The sequence below is a fragment of the Nothobranchius furzeri genome, chromosome 4 (assembly GCF_043380555.1).
Source record: "Nothobranchius furzeri strain GRZ-AD chromosome 4, NfurGRZ-RIMD1, whole genome shotgun sequence".
Lineage (NCBI taxonomy): Eukaryota > Metazoa > Chordata > Actinopteri > Cyprinodontiformes > Nothobranchiidae > Nothobranchius > Nothobranchius furzeri.
The window spans coordinates 459,807-480,000 of record NC_091744.1 but is presented as its reverse complement, the minus strand read 5'-3'; the positions used below and the strand labels follow the sequence as shown (position 1 = coordinate 480,000).

At 38.7% G+C, this 20,194-nt stretch overlaps 1 protein-coding gene across 1 annotated transcript in view; it reads right to left on the bottom strand.

Moving 5' to 3' along the window:
* Window positions 1-20,194, bottom strand: part of LOC107391375 (voltage-dependent T-type calcium channel subunit alpha-1I) — a 374,405-nt gene that overhangs the window by 118,808 nt on the left and 235,403 nt on the right. Inside the window, exons 9-16 of the mRNA XM_070549995.1 lie at window positions 19,436-19,772; window positions 18,954-19,360; window positions 12,614-12,765; window positions 10,512-10,697; window positions 8,873-8,990; window positions 8,437-8,592; window positions 6,707-6,794; window positions 3,885-4,027 (exon numbers count right to left, since the gene is read on the bottom strand). Coding sequence (XP_070406096.1) covers window positions 3,885-4,027; window positions 6,707-6,794; window positions 8,437-8,592; window positions 8,873-8,990; window positions 10,512-10,697; window positions 12,614-12,765; window positions 18,954-19,360; window positions 19,436-19,772 — 1,587 coding nt within the window. The remainder of the gene's footprint in view (window positions 1-3,884; window positions 4,028-6,706; window positions 6,795-8,436; window positions 8,593-8,872; window positions 8,991-10,511; window positions 10,698-12,613; window positions 12,766-18,953; window positions 19,361-19,435; window positions 19,773-20,194) is intronic.

The window sequence follows — 20,194 nt, the reverse complement described above, 5'->3', positions numbered from 1 at the left end:
GATAGATAGATAGATAGATAGATAGATAGATAGATAGATAGATAGATAGATAGATAGATAGATAGATAGATAGATAGATAGATAGATAGATAGATAGATAGATAGATAGATAGATAGATAGATAGATAGATAGATAGATAGATAGATAGATAGATAGATAGATAGATAGATAGATAGATAGATAGATAGATAGATAGATAGATAGATAGATAGATAGATAGATAGATAGATAGATAGATAGATAGATAGATAGATAGATAGATAGATAGATAGATAGATAGATAGATAGATAGATAGATAGATAGATAGATAGATAGATAGATAGATAGATAGATAGATAGATAGATAGATAGATAGATAGATAGATAGATAGATAGATAGATAGATAGATAGATAGATAGATAGATAGATAGATAGATAGATAGATAGATAGATAGATAGATAGATAGATAGATAGATAGATAGATAGATAGATAGATAGATAGATAGATAGATAGATAGATAGATAGATAGATAGATAGATAGATAGATAGATAGATAGATAGATAGATAGATAGATAGATAGATAGATAGATAGATAGATAGATAGATAGATAGATAGATAGATAGATAGATAGATAGATAGATAGATAGATAGATAGATAGATAGATAGATAGATAGATAGATAGATAGATAGATAGATAGATAGATAGATAGATAGATAGATAGATAGATAGATAGATAGATAGATAGATAGATAGATAGATAGATAGATAGATAGATAGATAGATAGATAGATAGATAGATAGATAGATAGATAGATAGATAGATAGATAGATAGATAGATAGATAGATAGATAGATAGATATAGATAGATAGATATAGATAGATAGATAGATAGATAGATAGATATAGATAGATAGATAGATAGATATAGATAGATAGATATAGATAGATAGATAGATGATAGATAGATAGATAGATAGATAGATAGATAGATAGATAGATAGATAGATAGATAGATAGATAGATAGATAGATAGATAGATAGATAGATAGATAGATAGATAGATAGATAGATAGATAGATAGATAGATAGATAGATAGATAGATAGATAGATAGATAGATAGATAGATAGATAGATAGATAGATAGATAGATAGATAGATAGATAGATAGATAGATAGATAGATAGATATAGATAGATAGATAGATAGATAGATAGATAGATATAGATAGATAGATAGATAGATATAGATAGATAGATAGATAGATAGATAGATAGATAGATAGATATAGATAGATAGATAGATAGATATAGATAGATAGATATAGATAGATAGATAGATGATAGATAGATAGATAGATAGATAGATAGATAGATAGATAGATAGATGATAGATAGATAGATAGATAGATAGATAGATAGATAGATAGATAGATAGATAGATAGATAGATAGATAGATAGATAGATAGATAGATAGATAGATATAGATAGATAGATATAGATAGATAGATAGATAGATAGATAGATAGATATAGATAGATAGATAGATAGATATAGATAGATAGATATAGATAGATAGATAGATGATAGATAGATAGATAGATAGATAGATAGATAGATAGATAGATAGATAGATAGATAGATAGATGATAGATAGATAGATAGATAGATAGATAGATAGATAGATAGATAGATAGATAGATAGATAGATAGATAGATAGATAGATAGATAGATAGATAGATAGATAGATAGATAGATAGATAGATAGATAGATAGATAGATAGATAGATAGATAGATAGATAGATAGATAGATAGATAGATAGATATAGATAGATAGATAGATAGATAGATAGATAGATAGATAGATAGATAGATAGATAGATAGATAGATAGATAGATAGATAGATAGATAGATAGATAGATAGATAGATAGATAGATAGATAGATGATAGATAGATAGATAGATAGATAGATAGATAGATAGATAGATAGATAGATAGATAGATAGATAGATAGATGATAGATAGATAGATAGATAGATAGATAGATAGATAGATAGATAGATAGATAGATAGATAGATAGATAGATAGATAGATAGATAGATAGATAGATAGATAGATAGATAGATAGATAGATAGATAGATAGATAGATAGATAGATAGATAGATAGATAGATAGATAGATAGATAGATAGATAGATAGATAGATAGATAGATAGATAGATAGATAGATAGATAGATAGATAGATAGATAGATGATAGATAGATAGATAGATAGATAGATAGATAGATAGATAGATAGATAGATGATAGATAGATAGATAGATAGATAGATAGATAGATAGATAGATAGATAGATGATAGATGATAGATAGATAGATAGATAGATAGATAGATAGATAGATAGATAGATAGATAGATAGATGATAGATAGATAGATAGATAGATAGATAGATAGATAGATAGATAGATAGATAGATAGATAGATAGATAGATAGATAGATAGATAGATAGATAGATAGATAGATAGATATGTATAAGGATCACAGCTGATTCAACTATGGAGGGTTTCACCCAATCATAAAACATTACTTTTGTTTCTTAAATTAATTATATATAATTTTGCATCACACATTATTATGTTATTACGTCATTATTATGATTACTATGTTTAGCAGTATCTTTACAAAAATGCATGAAAAATCTGTCCAAAAGCTTACAATGATGGTCTTCAGTAAATCCTCTGATCTGATTTTACTTCATTGCTGTTATGCTTTTGGGTTACTTTGACCTGCTTTGGGACTTGAAGTTTCTGTCGTTTGAACATGAAACACAAGGATCCTGCATGTGCACCAGTTTTCAGCTCTTTATCATCAAAAATTCAGCATACCTCGGTCATTATTTGGCACAAACAAAACACGTCAACAAAGAAGCAAGCCCATTAGACCCAGTGAAACTGATTGTATCAGTGAGCTGCAGCAAACTGAGTCCTATCAGCAGCAAACGATAAGGCACGAACACCATCCCACCCCCTCGCAAAAGAAAAGAGAAAAATGATCTACATGGTGCCAAATCATAACCTGAAGTGTGAGTTCATCAAAGTGCTACATGCAAAAGCCTCTCACAAAACGGTCGCACAGAAAGGAAACCGTAATGGAGATCTTTGTAAACAACTCTCTTGAATGCTTATTGCTCCTTAGCCTTTAGCTCTAGGTGACGTAACCGCTGCTTTCTTATCAGTCGGAGCTGCGAGAGAGGAAGAGGAGGAGGAGGAGACCTCACGGTGAAGAGGATCTCACACTCATCTTGTGTTTAACATGATAACCTCTCTGCTGCTAAACTGCAGCTTATCACCTTGCTGGTGTTTCCTCCACTCCATCTTCTTCTCCCCCACCTCTCTCGCTCTCTGCTTTGTTTACTCTCTTCTACTTCTGCCTGTCATCTTTCCTATCTACTTCTCCCACAGTTTCTCTGGGGATGAAAATAGGAGGGGGACAGTCAATTAATAGAAGTTGCCATGGCAACTGTAAGCTGAGCCAAACCATGTAGATCTCATTCTTTTCTCTTTCTGTTTTTCTGTCATGGGGTTCTGATGTGGTAGACAAGGATAGAATGCACACATTTATACTGCATTGTCTGTAGGTTCAGTATAGGATGCAACTGTGTGCTTTTAATAAGGATATCAGTGTGGTACAACTGGAATCAACATATTACACTTTTGAAATAATCCACCTGCCTCCAGGCCTAACTGGTGCGCTGTGAGCCACAAACCAGTGACTCTGGCTGCAAACGCAGAACTTTCCGATGAAACACAATTGTTCTAAATGCAATTATGTTTCCGCTGTGACATGTGATGTGTGCAAGTGTGCTGGTGGATGGCAAAGTGACAAAGTACCAGAGAAAGAGAGCGTCTCTCCAGGCTGCTCTTTCTAGACTCGTTGGTGATGCTTCGCTTTTCCGAGGAGTACGATCCCCTGGGCCCGGAGAGGGCCCCGAGCTCCAGGTGGCCATTCGGTGTTAGAGTACAGATCCGTGGGTCTGAGGCAATAAAACATAATAGACTCAAAACAATTTCAGATCTCATCGACAGTCGAATAAATACAAGGGATTCATCTCAAACATGGAGGTTAAACCTTCAGTTAATTAAAGGGACTTTATGGAGTTTGGAATTTTTATGCTCGCGATCGCCCCCCTCAGGCCAAAAGCGTAACGGCAGCTTCAACAGTAGGCTCGTGCACGAGGCGCGCATGCTGTACGTGCACACTCCTTAACGAAAATAACAGCTGAGACAGTCCCATGTGTGTGTGTGTGTGAGTGTGAGTGTGTGTGAGTGTGTGTGTGAGTGTGTGTGTGTGTGTGTGTGTGTGTGTGTGTGGCCCAGAGGACAGAAGACAGGAGAACGCGCAGCTAATTAATTGAATAATTTGGTTCTGGTTTGGTTTATGATGGGTCAGTCCTCCTGCATGCTCAGATCATTCCCTTCCCTTGCTTGAAAAATTGTTCCAAAATGAAAGTTGAACCCACATCTTTTTTATCTGTGAATTCAATGCCGTTCGGCGAGTCTCAAACAAAAATTTGGGCATCTTACTGTAAAAAAATATACCTTTAATGTAAAAAAGAAACTAAATAAACTATGTTCACACCCAGAATCGAACCCGGGTCTCCAGCATGAGAATCCGACGTATAACCGGGTGAGCTAAAACACCAATGATGATTTTGGTATCTGTAATATTTATATCCTTCATTACAGCTGAAACAACGTTCAAAGAACGGTTCGGAGTGAAAATAGCTATTTTGTTGGAAATATCTAGAAGAAATTAGCTAAGGGTCCTCAGAAATGTAGCTAGCTTTGTCACTAGCCGTTAGGAACAGCGACAAAGTCACTGAGTTGGCACTGCTGCTAAAGCTACGGATAGCAAATGCTACGGGCGATGCCTGAGCGTGAACGCGCATGAAGCAGCCTGCTCGACCCGAGCATCTCTCTTTTTCTGTGATTTTACAGAAAAACAGGCAATCACAGTAAAATGCCAGGGCTCATTCTACAGGACCAGGGCATTGCAGGAGAATGTATGAAGAAGACATTTATTATTTCTATACATGTTTTGGCTGTCAAACTTCCATAACGCCCCTTTAAACTACAGATTATTTTCATTTTATAAAGCAGTTTGCAGAACAGCTAACATTTTACACCACTTTATTAGACATTAATTGAAATAAAAAAAACAGAATAGAACGTATTTTTCTTGTCTAAAAAAATCAGAGTAAAGGTTAAACAAGCAGAAATGATTTCATCAAAGGTTTATAGGATATCAACCTTCTTGGTTCAAAATGTCTGATTTCTGTTCTCTCTCTCTCTCTCTCTCTCTCTCTCTCTCTCTCTCTCTCATATATATATATATATATATATATATATATATATATATATATATATAGTCCTATTTGAGTCAATTGAACTATAAATTAATCTGTCCAAAACATATGTTCATTTAAAGGTGTGGAACTCTAAAAAACATTTTTTAATTATTATTTCTGATTATAATTCATCACTGTGAGTTTTCCTGCAGGCTGAACATGAAAATACTCTCCTACACTTATCCCCTGCATTAGCATCTGATATAAAAATAGATGGTGGCTATCTAGGATGGGGTGAGCTATCCTGGTCCTCCAGGGCAGCTATCCAGTTACTTGTTTACCTGCTTTAACACACCTGATTCTTAGATGAATCACATGTTCAGCAGCTCATCGGGCTCTGTGGCAGCCTGTAAATCACCAGCAGATTCAAACCAGTTGTGTTTAAGCAGAGAAATGACTAAAACCTGCTGGATAGTGGCCCTTGAGGACCAGGAGTGCCCACCCCTGATCTAGGATTTGAAATGCTTGACAGATCTACCTCACAATGTCACTGAACATCTTGACTCACAACAGGGAAACAGCAGAGCACATCTTAGTAAAAGCTAACCATTAACATTAGCAACTCCACCACACGGCAGAAACTCCTCCAGACTTGTGTTATTTGTGGAGATAAAACATTAATGTTGCAGAGCAAACAGAGCCAGTGATAGAGTCACATTTCTATTGGCCAATCAGAGGTGAGATGTCCAAATATCAGGAAATGAGACTCCGAATCCTGTTCCGGTTCTCCTCTGATCTGGCAATCTTCTAGTTTCTGAAACAGGTGCACCAAGGCTTTTCGTACCCAGAATACATTTCACAAAGCTTTCATTCCTACTAGAGGCCAATGCAAACGTAGTGATTAAACAAGTGAACCACACTTTTAAAGGTTTGATCCATTCTGACAGTTGAACCAATTTTAAATGCTTTAATCTTCAAGTTAACTGTACGTTTCAGCTGCAGTGTTATACTCAGAGCTTATATTTAGTTAAATTTCAGATTTTTGCATTTCTATTGAAATCTAAAGGGTGATATTTTTGCTCTTTGGAAAAATTGACCCCATGAAAACACATCAGGTGCCATTCAGAGCTCAAAAAAATGAGAACATAAATCCTATTTTAAAAGTAAGCAATTAGGTTTAATATAATAAATCCTAAGATGTTTATCTTTACTTGGATATTTTTGTAAGAAACTCACTTTTAGAAATGCTTAGAAAACAGTAACAATCTGAGTTTGCAGAAGATTCTTCACCATTACAAATTCAAACCAGATGAATCAACATAAACTAACACCTAAATAAAACATGAAAGAGAGGGTAGTATTCACCCGACAGCTTTATGGAATCGGGTTTCTCGCTCTCGTCAAAGTTTGAAGACGAGTGGTCGTCATCAGAATAAGAGCGGTTGGCATCACCCTGGGAGAGAAAACAGAACAGAAGAAAATGGGATGTTTCATCAGGCTCACAAACACCCCGGGCCTTCCTTGTGAAGAGAACCTTGTTTTTGTCAAAATGTGGAGAAAGAAAATCAAAACACAGAGGTAAATGCGAGTCCACTCACACAACCAACTTGATGCTCTTTCATGAGATTAAATCTGTAAACGCTTGAAAGTACAGACACACTACTCCAGAGGCCCCCGCAGCTTTGGTTAAGGCCAACAGGATTCCCCACAGCCCCGACGGCAGTAAATTGGCTCAATAGTCCCTCGTGTGAAGCAGAAGCAGACACAGAGTAGATGAGCAGAAGAAGGTGAGAGGGCCAGAGGGGGAACGACTGACAGCGGAAACAAGCAGAGAATGAAAAGCAGAGTCAGTTTGAAAGACCGATGGCAGTGGATTGTGTTGCTATCTCACAGAGATCAATCAAAAGCTCTGTGATGTGTGTCACTGTTTCCTCTACAGTTCACAGATCATTGCTGCGTGCTGCAAATATGCTGATGCTTTGATCAATGTGTGAAAAGTCAACTCTGCTTTTCAACCGCGCTGCAGTTTCCCAGTGAGTGTGACAGCTGAGTGTCAGCATCATTTAACACGGGTTTCTGCTCAGGTTCAGAGGCAGCGCATTTAAAACACCACATCATTGTTGAGACATTAGCTCTTGTGTTTCATCAAAGGTGTATGTGTTGCTGAGAGTGTTCCAGTGTTATCTACGTGGTCATGATGATCAGACTTTGATGATCCTAGAAGATAATGTCGTGAGGATTTGGACCGATGGTGATTTAACTGTTTGTTGAGTGAACTCAGGACTCGTTGGATTCAATGCTGGTACAAAAGCTGGTTATGTCATGGAATAATAAAAATTACAGTAGTAAACTATTACTGTGAAAATGGTAAAGCAGTCAGCAGATACAGTTCAATATAAGCATTTAGAGCAAAGTCAAGTGGAGGATTTCTGCCATCTCAAAGCCATACAATGCAAATATTTCATATTTTAAATCATTTTATTGTGCCAGTACGTGATCAAATGACCCTTTACAGGGTTAATGAAATGTCACGCAGACCCTCAGCGCCCTCTGTGGCTAGAATACCACACTTGCAGCTTCAGAGTGGTGGGATGCCATCTGTTGGACTTGGAAAAAATGAAGCTGCGACGCCTGACATTGCAGTCTGCTTCCAACCCGTTTTCTGCATGTTTTACCACTGATTTGTTTGATTTAGTTTTAATCACTCTTGTAGAAACTAATGAAGGCTGAGGAGAATATTCAGCTGTTAGATCGAGGTGTTAAAAAAGATGAAAGCACAGCGAGAAGTATCACTTTCTGTTCTACTAAACGGACACCAGGGGGTGCTAAAAGCAAGCCAAACTTCCATGTGTGCCTTTAAAGTAATAAAAAACCTCATTGCAGTTCCTGCATATAAATACGTAATTGTGAATTATGCATGTGAACTTTGAATCCATACATTCACCTTATCATTTGTAACTGCTCAAACCACTGTTGTAGGGAGCTGGTGCAGATTACAATAAGGCTGCCAGCTCACGACGATCCCAACGGCTATGTCAGTAGAAATACTATGAAACTGCATTCTGAGTGTTCAGTGCTGTGAAACGATATCTCACCTCTGCCTGAAATCCTTCAACCAAGATGGCCACCAGCAAGTTGAAGAGAACATAATTTCCAAAAGTCATGAGTGCCACAAAGTAAAGAGCAGCAAGTGGCGAGGTGGCTGCCATGCCGTTGTACAAAACTGCATTCCAGTCCTCCTGGGTCAGAATCTTGGAGAATATTACAGTTAGACACACATGAAGGTAATGCTAAGCTCACATTAAGCTTTAGTTTATTATTGATTGCAAAACTCAAACAGCAATACTGCACGGTTAACAGTAAACCATCAGGAATGCACTATCCTGCTTCACTGGGAATGAAGCGTGCATGATGCATTTTAAAAGTATCAGCAACTTATTTAGTAAAGACACACATCAGTACTTATCAATGCCAAAGACACATCTGTGGGTCACCTCAAACAGGACATGAACAGAGTGACCAGTAGACTACCTGGAAAACGGTGACGATAGCCCAAAGCAGTGAGTCAAAATTCTTCCTGTCGGGCACGGTGTCCCCAGTGTCTGTCTTCAGACTGAACTTACAGCCAAAGATGTGCATTCCGAGGATACTGCAACACAGCACACCAGACAAACTGGTCTAATAAGATGGTACTATGTTGGTGTTTGCTGCATTTTGAAGCGTTGCTTTTTCTTTCAGTTATAGAAAAGAGTCAAATATTGAAGAGTATGTTATGTCTAAATGATTATAATCTGATGCTCTGGGTTATCACTTTATTTAGGACCCGTATAGCCTATTGGCCATATTTAGGTGGCTCATTCGTTTGGATCACAAGGAGTGATTTATAACTCCAGATTGGATCTATTATCATACAATTAATGCTTTTTATCAATCAATCTGTCCTTGTATTTAATCAACTTATTACTGGTAAATGTAAAATATGCATTTCATATCAGCAATATCACTGAAATAAAGACTTTTAAACATATTTCTGGATACAACTCATTACTGTTCTGGTCTGATAAATGAAATGGAATCAGATAGCTTTACATTGTGTGAACTTTCATTTTGATAAATTCAGAAACACTAGAAAATACATACAAGAACATTTGGAATACTTGCCAAAACTAGAAGTAATTATAAAGATAGGTATGAAAACATATTTACATGCAACACTCTGCATGTTGTACACAAACATTGACATTTTAAGAATAGTATTATATAAGAAAACAGCTTATAAAACAGAATTAAACGACCTGGTGAGGCTGAGAATGTGGTAGAAAACCTTTTTTCTTTTAATCCACTAAAAATGTGTTGCTACTTTTGAAATATTTCTGTTAGAAATGGAAGCTTACAGTGTTTTTTTTTTCAGCTTATGCTTGTTGCTCTGATGTGCTCAGGAACTAAAAGTGAGCCAGATCAGAGATGAGCTGAACAAAGTTGGATTTGCACTCTTCTTTCTTGATATTTGAACACTTGTTTTAAAATGTTGCTGTTTTATCTCCACAAAAGCAGTGGTCTCTGGTAAAATGAATGCCTTGTGACTAGAGCTCTGTGATAAAAAAGCTCTTGTGATCCAGTTTCAGGAAATAGAAGTTAGCCAGAAGTTTAGGGAGCAGAAAACTGCAGGATTCTTTTTTCATGATGTCTCCTCTGACTGGAAACCCAGTTTTACTACTGACTCTGTTTGATCCACATCATTGATGTTTTATCTCAACAAATAGCACAAGCCTGGAGGAGTTCTGCTGTGTGGTGGAGTTGCTAATGCTAACAGTTAGCTTCTATTAGCTGAGACATTCTCTGCTGTGTACTGGATGCTGAAAGAACAACAGACTTCCCTGTTTAGAGCCAAGATGAGTGAGTCCTTGAATGTTAAGTGACAGTGTGACGTAGATCTGCCAGGCTTTATAAATCCTAGAGTTTCTCCATCTATTTTCTATCAGAAGCTAATGCAGGAGATAAGTGTAGGAGACTATTTTTGTGTTCAGCCTGCATGGAAAACTCGGAGTGACTGGTTATAATCACACATAATAATAAACTTGTTTTTTCAGTGAATTACCACTTTAAATGTGCAGAATATTCATGCATCACGAGTCAAACAAAAATAAAACATGCAAAATAATGAACTTACCTAAAGATGAAAATGAAGAGCATGAGTAACATGCAGAAAGTGGCCACGTTGTCCATAGTCTTCATCAGGACTACCAGTTGTCTCCTGAGAGCTGGCATGAACCGGACCAGCTTCAGCACTCTCAGCAACCTGAATGTCCTCAGCACAGACAAACCACCGTCTGACTGACCAACAATCTCGCAAACGCTGCAACAAGTTACAAAAAACAAAAACCAACAAACAGATGAAAAACTCAGAGAAAGGTCTAAACATCATTTAATGCAACTCAAGTTTCAGCGTGTTCCAGGAAAATCTAGAGCAAGATGTTTGCTACATTGATATTTTGACCAACAGCCCATAAGCCCAATCTATGAAACCCAACAATTTACTTCCAATCATTTTACATATTTACTCTCTTAAATACATTTTGTAAATATAATTAATACATGTTTTCAAAGAATGGGAATCTTAGGATGGGGGTGTATGCTGAGATTGGCTCCAGAGGAATAAAGACAAAGACCTATAGGTTAGAAGTCTTGGTGTCATAAGTGATTCAGACCTGAGTTGAACTGGTCACGTTAAGGCTATAACTAAATCAGTGTTTTATCATCTTCATCAAATAGCACGACTCAGAGGTCTCATGTCCAGACGAGATCTACAGGAACTCATTCATGTGTTGTTCGCCAGCAGGCTGGACTAGTGCAATGGCCTTTTGACTCGTCTTCCCTAAAAAGCTATGAAGCAACTGCAGCTTATTCATAACGCTGCTGCTAGAGTTTTAACAAGAGAACTGAGCACATCACTCCTGTTCTTAGATCTCTGCACTGGTTACCAGTAAACTACAGAATACATTTCAAAGTGTTACGACTAGTTTAGAAATCGCTCAATGTCATGGGGCCAAAATACATGTTGGATCTCCTTCCTGTATATACGCCCAGCAGGGCTCTGAGATCCTTAAGAAACAGCTGGTAGAACCCTGGGTCAGAACCAAACAGGGTGGAGCTGCTTTTAGCTGCTATGCTGCACACAGATGGAATCAGCTTCCTTGTTGCCTCAAATGAGCCCCGACTCTAGTAATTTTAAATCAAAATCGAAAACTTTCATGTATTCATCGGCCTACCAATGAATATCTTATGCTGCACCTTCTGCACTGTAACTGCTCAGCCTTTTACTTAGCCTTTTATCTGATTCTTAAATCAAAATTTATTTGATCTAAATTTATTTGTGCATTTTCATTATGCTGACATGTTGATTTAGCTGTTCTTGCTCCTGGAAAGCACACTGAACTAAATGTACTATACAAATAAAGCTGCCTTGCCTTCATTTAATACATATATGGTTAATTATGTGATCTTGTCCTCTAACAATGATGGATGAGGCTAGACAAATAAAGTTTCCTCCTTTATTTTTAATCTGTTTCATATTTTTTGTAGCTGGGATACCATTTCCTTTTCAGAAAAGAAAGTGTTAGCTATCAAAGGGTTCACTAGGCAGATCAAAATACCTTCGCCTATGAACCCACTCAAAGAGCATTTCTGCATGAACGGCTGAGGACATTCAGATAGATGACGAAAGAGAAAGTGGTCGAGGAGCACGAGATTAGAAGACCGATACGTTCAATCAGCATGTATCCTTTGTGATGTGCACATTTGATCTTTTTCAGTTTTACGTGCTTTGATGTGTATTTGATCTGATGGTTTTATAACATGGATCACAGACAAAGCCTCCCAACCCCATGAATGAGGTGGGAAAAAAAACAGAAGCAGATCAAGGCGAAGCCATTCACCTGACGCTCTAGGCACACACAACAAAAGACAAAATGTGTTTGTTGCTGTCTGACACTTTGGCACCTAAATTCATACAGGTGGTACATTTGAACAAGCCTGAATGCATGGCACGCTGACAGAAAATGAATAATTTAATGGCACCACCTTTTTCCTGAAAAATCGATGGAAAAAAAGAAATTTAGGTGAATTGCAGTCAGTTCTATTTCTAAAGCACACGCATGAGACACATACATGTATCTTATTAGTCATATACAGTATGTCTGGCATCAACTTTAAGGGTTGTAGATGCAGATCAAAACTAAATGTGTGAGACGTTTTGTATCGTTTTGGTCGTACCTTATGATGACAATTACCCCATCAAAGACGTTGTAGGGGTTCCTCAAGTAGCTGAAAGACCCGAACGCTGTGAGCTTGAGGATCATCTCCAAAGAGAACATGCTGGTGAAGACGATGTTGCAAATCTCCAGAACATTTGTCAGTTCATCAGGCTTCCATTGAAAAAGAAAACAGAAAAAAAAAGTTTTTAAAGAAAGCAATTACTAAAAAATAGAAGTCAACAATTACTGAAGCAATAGGCTAATTGAGAATAAAAGGACATTTTACCAATCTAAAACGATCCTAGATGCTTTTAATTGTGAAAATATTGTCATGCTCAGTTTCATGTGACATCTTCTGCAATCTGATAGCGTTATTGGAACTGGCCACTAGGGGGAAAGATGGTTTCTACTAGTTTTGAAGGTGTGGAACAACAAAAAGCCATTTTTTAAAATCATTATTTATGATTATAATTGCTCACCCTGAGCTTTTCGTGCAGGCTGAAGATGAAAATAGTCTCCTACACCTATCTCCTGCATTAGCTTCTGATAGAAAATAGAGACTCTAATGGGCCATTCCCATCAGTACCGGGTCGGCCCGGGCCGGGTAGCGTAGGTTGTTTACATATCTGGGTGGCCTGGTATTTTTCCGGGCCAACCAAGGCTCATTCTCAGCCCTCTTCTCGAGGGGGTCTGCTTCAGGCCGACCAGGGCCAACACACCCACTGCTGACAGCAAATTAACACCTTCCATTAGAGCAAGCCTCTGATTGGTGGCTAGAATCAGCCCACATGGGCTTAAGGCAAGGGTGTGTGGAATCAACCGGGCCAGGCTGGGGCCGACTGGGGCTACCCGGCCCGGGCCGACCTGGTACAGATGGGAATTGCCCATTAGAAAAGCTTGAAAGATCTTCGTCACCCTGTCACTTAACGTTCACAGACTCACCCATCTTGGCTCTTGACCGGGAAGGCTTTTGTTGTTTTAACATCCAGGAATCAGCAGAGAACATCTCGACTAGTAGAAGCTAACACTAGCATTAGCAACTCAACCACACAGCAGAACTCCCCCAGGCTTGTGTCATTTATGGAGATAAAACATCAACATTGCAGAGCAAACAGAGTCAGTGGTTGTCGTGCTGTTAGCCAATCAGAAGTGAGATGTCCTATTATCAGGAAGTCCTAAACCTGCCATCTGACGCTACGTTCTCCTTCAGGCAGGGGCGGCGTTAGCACCGGCTACTTGGGCTCAAGCCCCGAATGTTTTATGAAAAGCCCCGGATCTAAAACGTGGAAGTAACATGCAGTACCAAAGTCCAACAGAGAGGGCGCAGCTGGCAGTAGTTTGTATACAGCCTGCCTGAGCCTCCACCACTGAAGAAGAAGCCCTTCAGCAGCCGGCTTCTTCTACACTCTCTGCCTGAAACGCATGAGTGAAGATGGACATAAGGACGTTTTTAGACCAAAAGTACGGCGACAGAACCCCAGCTTTGATGAGACTGGTGCTGACTCAGGTTTGTGGGTCTTATTAGAAAATATTTGTTGTGCTGCTGGTTTTCCTAAAGTTAGCTTACTATCAGGTAAAGTTGTTGGAGAAAGAATGGGAATATTTACTATCATCTCACACTAAACACTAACAAATGGTAGCCTAGTATCTTATGTTGAATAGCCTGGCTATTAAGAATCAGATCAGTTATTAGTTACAAATATAATTATTAATTTAATTGAAATTCAAAATTGAAAATGTTGTCATTTCTGAGATATATTGCTAACAGATAAGCAGTCATCACCACCCTTTTGCTTTTCCGTGATGGGCCATAATGATTTATATTATTAATCTTCAGGCTTTGTGTTTTTGGACGTCATAAAATTGCAGCACTTTTTAAATGTAACTTAAATTTACTTTAGCCTTTTGAGAACCTGTTTCCTGTGCCTGCAGGTTTCCTCTTCCATTTCATTTCATGGCAGAATTTTAACTGAGACGCTAATCAAGTTCACACTTATATAACCTGAGGTAAATTGCCGGTTCTTGGTTATCAACCGATCAGCTTGTTTGCAACTTTATGCTAATTCGCACTTCGCTCGTCGACTGCTTTGGTTGGTATAGAAATGAGTTGATTGTAACCATGTTTGTAAATCCGTTCCATTTCCTCTTCGTCTCTGCTGTTTATAATTACAGAATCGAGATTTAAATCACTGACCTAAAATATCTGCCTCTGTGTCTGAAAGCTCTGTTGTATTTCACTCATTCAGCTTTGGATTTTACACTAAATGAGCTCATTGTTAATTTTGGAGTAATCTTCAAACTCACTGCCAATAAGTTCAATCTTAATAAAAGTTGCATTTTGGCAGGAACAATTTGTTGTTATTAGTTTTAGTTTTTCACCATATTGGTTTTATTTGCTTTCAGCGAGTCGCATCATTTCCAACCTGGGTCTGCCTTCTCTGCTGCCTGCTATTTGAGCCTAATATGAGGAACACAGAGACAAATTAGAGGCTGAAAATGACAAAACTGGGATTTTCACCTCATCACTATTCCAGAGGGCTCTTCTGAAAGTCAAGCAGCTAGGGTTTTGACATTTCAGTTCCCCAGAATCAATGAGGACTGTGTATTTACATGTCTTTGTGTGCACACGTGTGCTTCTGTTTGCACTACATAGTGTTTGTCAGTCCTAATCAGTGTTTAGCTGTGAGGAAAAATGGGCTAATGATGTATGCCCACCAGTGCAGTCAAACAGCAAACAGCGCCAGCTGACTCTGGAGAACCATTATGGCAAACTTCATACAAGGTCTGAATGTTTTATATGTTGATAAAGAAACAGAAGCAAGTGGAAAAAATGGGATTTGGATCTCACATTGAGAACTTGTATTCACTTGTAGGAGAGTAAACGGCGTGAGTATTAAAGAAGAAAAAAGGCATTGTGGGAAAAATAAAACCAAAGTGAGTGTGTAGAAAAAAACTTGATTTTTTTTGTTTCTTGGTAAATAACAAATATTTAAAATAGCTAATATGAAGCTGTACACAAATGTGTAACACATTAAAACCCTGGAACTGACCCATCGCCATGGCTTCTTAGACGAACGTCATGCTGTCACATACTTCTGAAGAATAATCTTGACGTTTTGCCAAAAGAATGAAACAGCAGTTTAACAGCACAGTTTGAGCTTCATTCCTCTTTGTCTAATCTCTAAAGTACATGCTGATACTTTAATTCCCAAGCAGCTGCTGAAACCTCTGAAGTGAATTTACACTTCAGTAGTTCCTTCCTTGTGAACAGAAAATAAAGTTAAATGAAAGAAGTGAATGTTTTTTTCTGTTGTACCTCATAATCTCATAAAGAAGAATCCCATCTTTATCTAATGTGACAAACAACACTTTGAAAGTAAAGAACATTTTGATAAAACTGAGTATGAAGTAAGTTTTGTATCCTCTCATTTTCAAGTTGACTCATTGTTTCCGTGACTTGTGAGTTGATCTCTCTGAGAAAAAAGCTCTCATGATGTTTTAGGAAGTAGAAGTTAGCAAGAGCAGAAAACGGCAGGATACTTATTTCCTGATATGTGGACATCTCTCCTTTGATTGGCTAACAGCAATTCAACTTTACCACTGACAAGCTTGGAGGAGTTCTGCCATGTTGTGTAGTTGCTAATGCTAACAGTTAGCTTCTTCTAACCAAGATGTGCTCGGCTCTCTCCCGGATGGTAAATCAACAACAGCCTGCCTCGTTGTGTACCAAAATGGGTGAGTACATGAATGCCAACTTTTAGTATGATGTAGATCTGACCGACTGTCTTACCTGAGCGACTACCCTCCTATTTTATTTCACCAGCTAATGCAAGAAATAGGGAAAGAAGATTATTTTCACCTTCATCTTCTATGTGAAACTCAGAGAGACCAGTAGAGTTAAAAAAAATAACAAGTGAAAACAGTTTCTCAGTAAACTGGCTTTTAAGTACTACCAAAGATTACCAAAGGCACTAGTTAGCCAACATTTAATTAACATTACAACTAATAAAATAAAATAAAAATCTCTCTATTTTTAGACTGCAAAACGATTTGTCAGCAATCATTTATAACATGGCAAAATCTCCATTTTGGGGAGGTATTTTATTTTATATATTCAAACAAACGTCGGCTGGGAGATTTAGTTGAACAATCCTAATTTCAGTTTGACGCAATTTGGACTGACTGCGATAGAGTTGTACCTCTAAGGTTCTACCTTGTAGTTCTTATATATCTTTGCTGCAGGGGTCTTAAACAGTTAAGAGGACAGGGTTGCTGCAGACAAGCTTGTTTTCATTAAACCATTAACTTCCTGATTCCAAGTGGAGTTTCTCTGGGGTGGTGTCATTAGTACAGTGATAAATGTGTAGAGGCAGTCTGGAAGCAGAGAAGTTCTTGGTGCTACCTAAAAAATGTTCAACCTTTTTCTGCATTCTAAAATACTCTCCGGCATCCTTGCCACACTTTACATGTCAGCGCAATTTTCCCAAAATGATCCAACTTGAGGATCCACAATCATCCTAACATGAATTCCTTGGACCTTATCAGGATGTATCAATGCGCTGAAAGATAATGGTGGCATGACAGAACCAGGCCTGGTGCTGTTGGAGCACCAGGCTTGGTAATAAGCTACCAACACACTCCGTTATGCTTGACGCACAATCCCGATACACCAGTACTACCAGAATACCAGTCCACCATGACCTTGACTTAAGTTCTTTCCAAAACCTTACAAAGTCAGATTTATTTTCTTGGCATCGTAGTGCGGTCTTCATCATATGTATGTATACGGTATTTCATTTCTTACCCTAATCATCCACAGAGAACACTTTCTAAATCTTGCTAGACTGACAGCTAAAGCCAAATTGTTGCAGTCACACCACACTTTGGAACCTGAAGAGCCACACGCTTTGCAGGACAGGTTTGTGTATCGCTTTGTTGTCAAGGCAGATAAAGGCTTTGACACCGGTGTTGAACTAGAGCGACAAATTTCTTGAGTTTCCTTTCCAGGCAGAGAAACACCAGACATTCCAGCTCACGATGGCTTCCCCATTAAAACAACACTCTCTCTCTCTCTCCCTCTTTCTCTCTCTCTCTTCGTCACTTTCCGTCTGTCTCTCTATTTTTAGAAGCAGCCGGGATGAGAGACGACCTACCACTGCGGCGGTGGCAGGCATGAGTGGGCGATGGTATAACAGGAGCAAAAAATATTGATAGAAAGACTAAGTTCACCAAGCTGAGTGACAATAAAAAGAAAATCACTTTTATTTCTCAGAGACGCATCAAAAGTGAATATTTTCTCATTAACATGACAAATGCTCTTCAATAACCTTGGTGCAGACATGTCCTGCAGGTTCAGGAATCATAATTTACATGAAAATCAGATGAAGATATAAGGAAAAGAGACCCTTTGAGACAATATTATGAGGTTTACTCTGCAGTGAAAAGTGGACACAGAGCGACAAGCAGATAAAATTAGAGATTGAAGAGTCAGAGTAAGAAGCATGGTTGTTGGTTCACTGTGAATAAACTGAAACCAACAAGACAGGCTGCATCTAAAACGAACTAAAAGCTCTGGACCCGCTGCAATCAATGAAGAGTTTAGTTCTGATTTGCCTCCACCTGAAAATATTGTTTGTATTGTGATGAAGTTTTGCTTTAATTTTAATATGTAAAATTCAGCAATTAATCTATATGGAGGTCTGGGAGAGCAACTGTGTGGCCTGATGCCATAAATCAAATCTTTTGTTATCATTATTGCCTGTGTCACACGTCCTCCATGTTACCCCAGGTCCCCTAGACACTCGAGTTGTAACAGCCATTTTAACGCAGTGTGAACTTTTGCTATTCCTTGCTGTGCTACAACCAGTCAGTGTGAGTTACCCAAAAGTCCCGCTCAGCTGCTCCACCAAGCCTTTCCGAGTACCTACTCCTGTTCAGGTTCTTTGTTCGTTCCTGAAAATGGCCCGTTCTGTCTGTCCAGTGAAGAGCAGACATGCACATGCCAGGGCGTTCGGGTAAAGTAACCTGGAAGTTCTGATTGTGGCAACACGTCTTTTGTGCCTACCGCTGTTCTGGAAGGTGTAAAATAGTATGATGCAGGCAATTTAAAACCAATTGAATGTACACTTGGCCTCTTTGGAGTCAATTCCTTTTCTAGAAGTGGACCTTGAGATTCTACTAGTCTAATTATTGTTCAGATGTGCCTACATCAATTAGATAGGCCGGACATTTTCTAAATATTTGTTAGATGTAGAAACTGATCCTACAGATTAAAAACCAAGCATTTCTTATTTTCTGTGTAAGAACTCTTTTTTTAATAAGAGATGTGTTAAAGACATCAGAAACAGCATGACTAATACCTGCTCATGGTGCTCGATGCCCATGCTGATAGTATTGATCAGAATGGCGATCATGATTCCTCGGTTGAAGTACTTGCTCTCTACAATGCCCCACAGCTTCATCCTTATCTTGTGCCATAGCTGCTTACATCCCGTCTTAAGACTACAGCCCCCATGGCTCATTGTACTTTTATGTCCTTTCTTGTCATTCTTTCTACTCCCAGACTTTTCATCCTCTCTGTCCGTCTCCTCCATGGTTGCCCCTTCAGCTTCATTACTGGTCATGCTGCGAACATTTCCGACACCATCTCTGAGAGCCAGTGTTGAAGCACTCTGAGGGCAGCGATCTGTGGCAGAGGTGGCAGCGAGGGCCATAGGCTCAGCTGGTGAGTTGGAATCTGGTTTATTATGATGAGCACATGGGGGACCTAACAAACAGTGTTGATGTGTTAATTTAAGTGCAAACACAAATGTAGTTTTTTATAATATTCATAGATACTTACCAGACCTCAATACTGGTCTCTCACGTCCTCCCCTTCCATTTGCCTTCCTCTCTCTCACCTCTCCTCCTCCTCTTCCTCTCCCAACACCACGAAAGCCTCGGGGTTTACCTCTCAATGTATAAAAAAAGGCAATGGTTTGTCTCTTGGCCTTACGAAGGAAGTGGCACACCAGTTGGAAGAGCTCTTCATAGCAATCTCCTGGTTCGCTAGCCAACGTTGAAGAGGACGAACACTGAGCTCGTTGCTCCTGCATCAGCTGATGCTCCCGCTGCTTAGTCTCTGAGAACTGGGTTGCAATGACCACGAGGCACAGATTGATCATGAAGAAGGAACCAACCTGAAAGGAAGAATACAGTTAAAGTTCTCATGCAATTGTTCTTTCAATGCATTCACTGTGGTCCCTAAAAGAAGGCCTTGTGAGTCGGACGCTGTTCTTTTTTGCCCATCCATCCATCCATCCATTTTCCATCCATTTTCATCCACTTATCCAGAGTCGGGTCATGGAGCAGTAGCCTAAGGCGAGAGGCCCAGACTTCTCTCTCCCCAGCCACTTGGGCCAGCTCCTCCAGAGGAATCCCAAGGTGTTCCCTGGCCAGGTGAGAGACATAGTCCCTCCACCATGTCCTGGGTCTACCTTTAGGTCTCCTCCTGGTTGGACTTGCCCGGAAAACCTCACCAGAGAGGTGTCCAGGAGGCATCCTGACCAGATGCCCGAGCCACCTCAACTGGCTCCTCTCGATGTGGAGGAGCAGCGGGTCT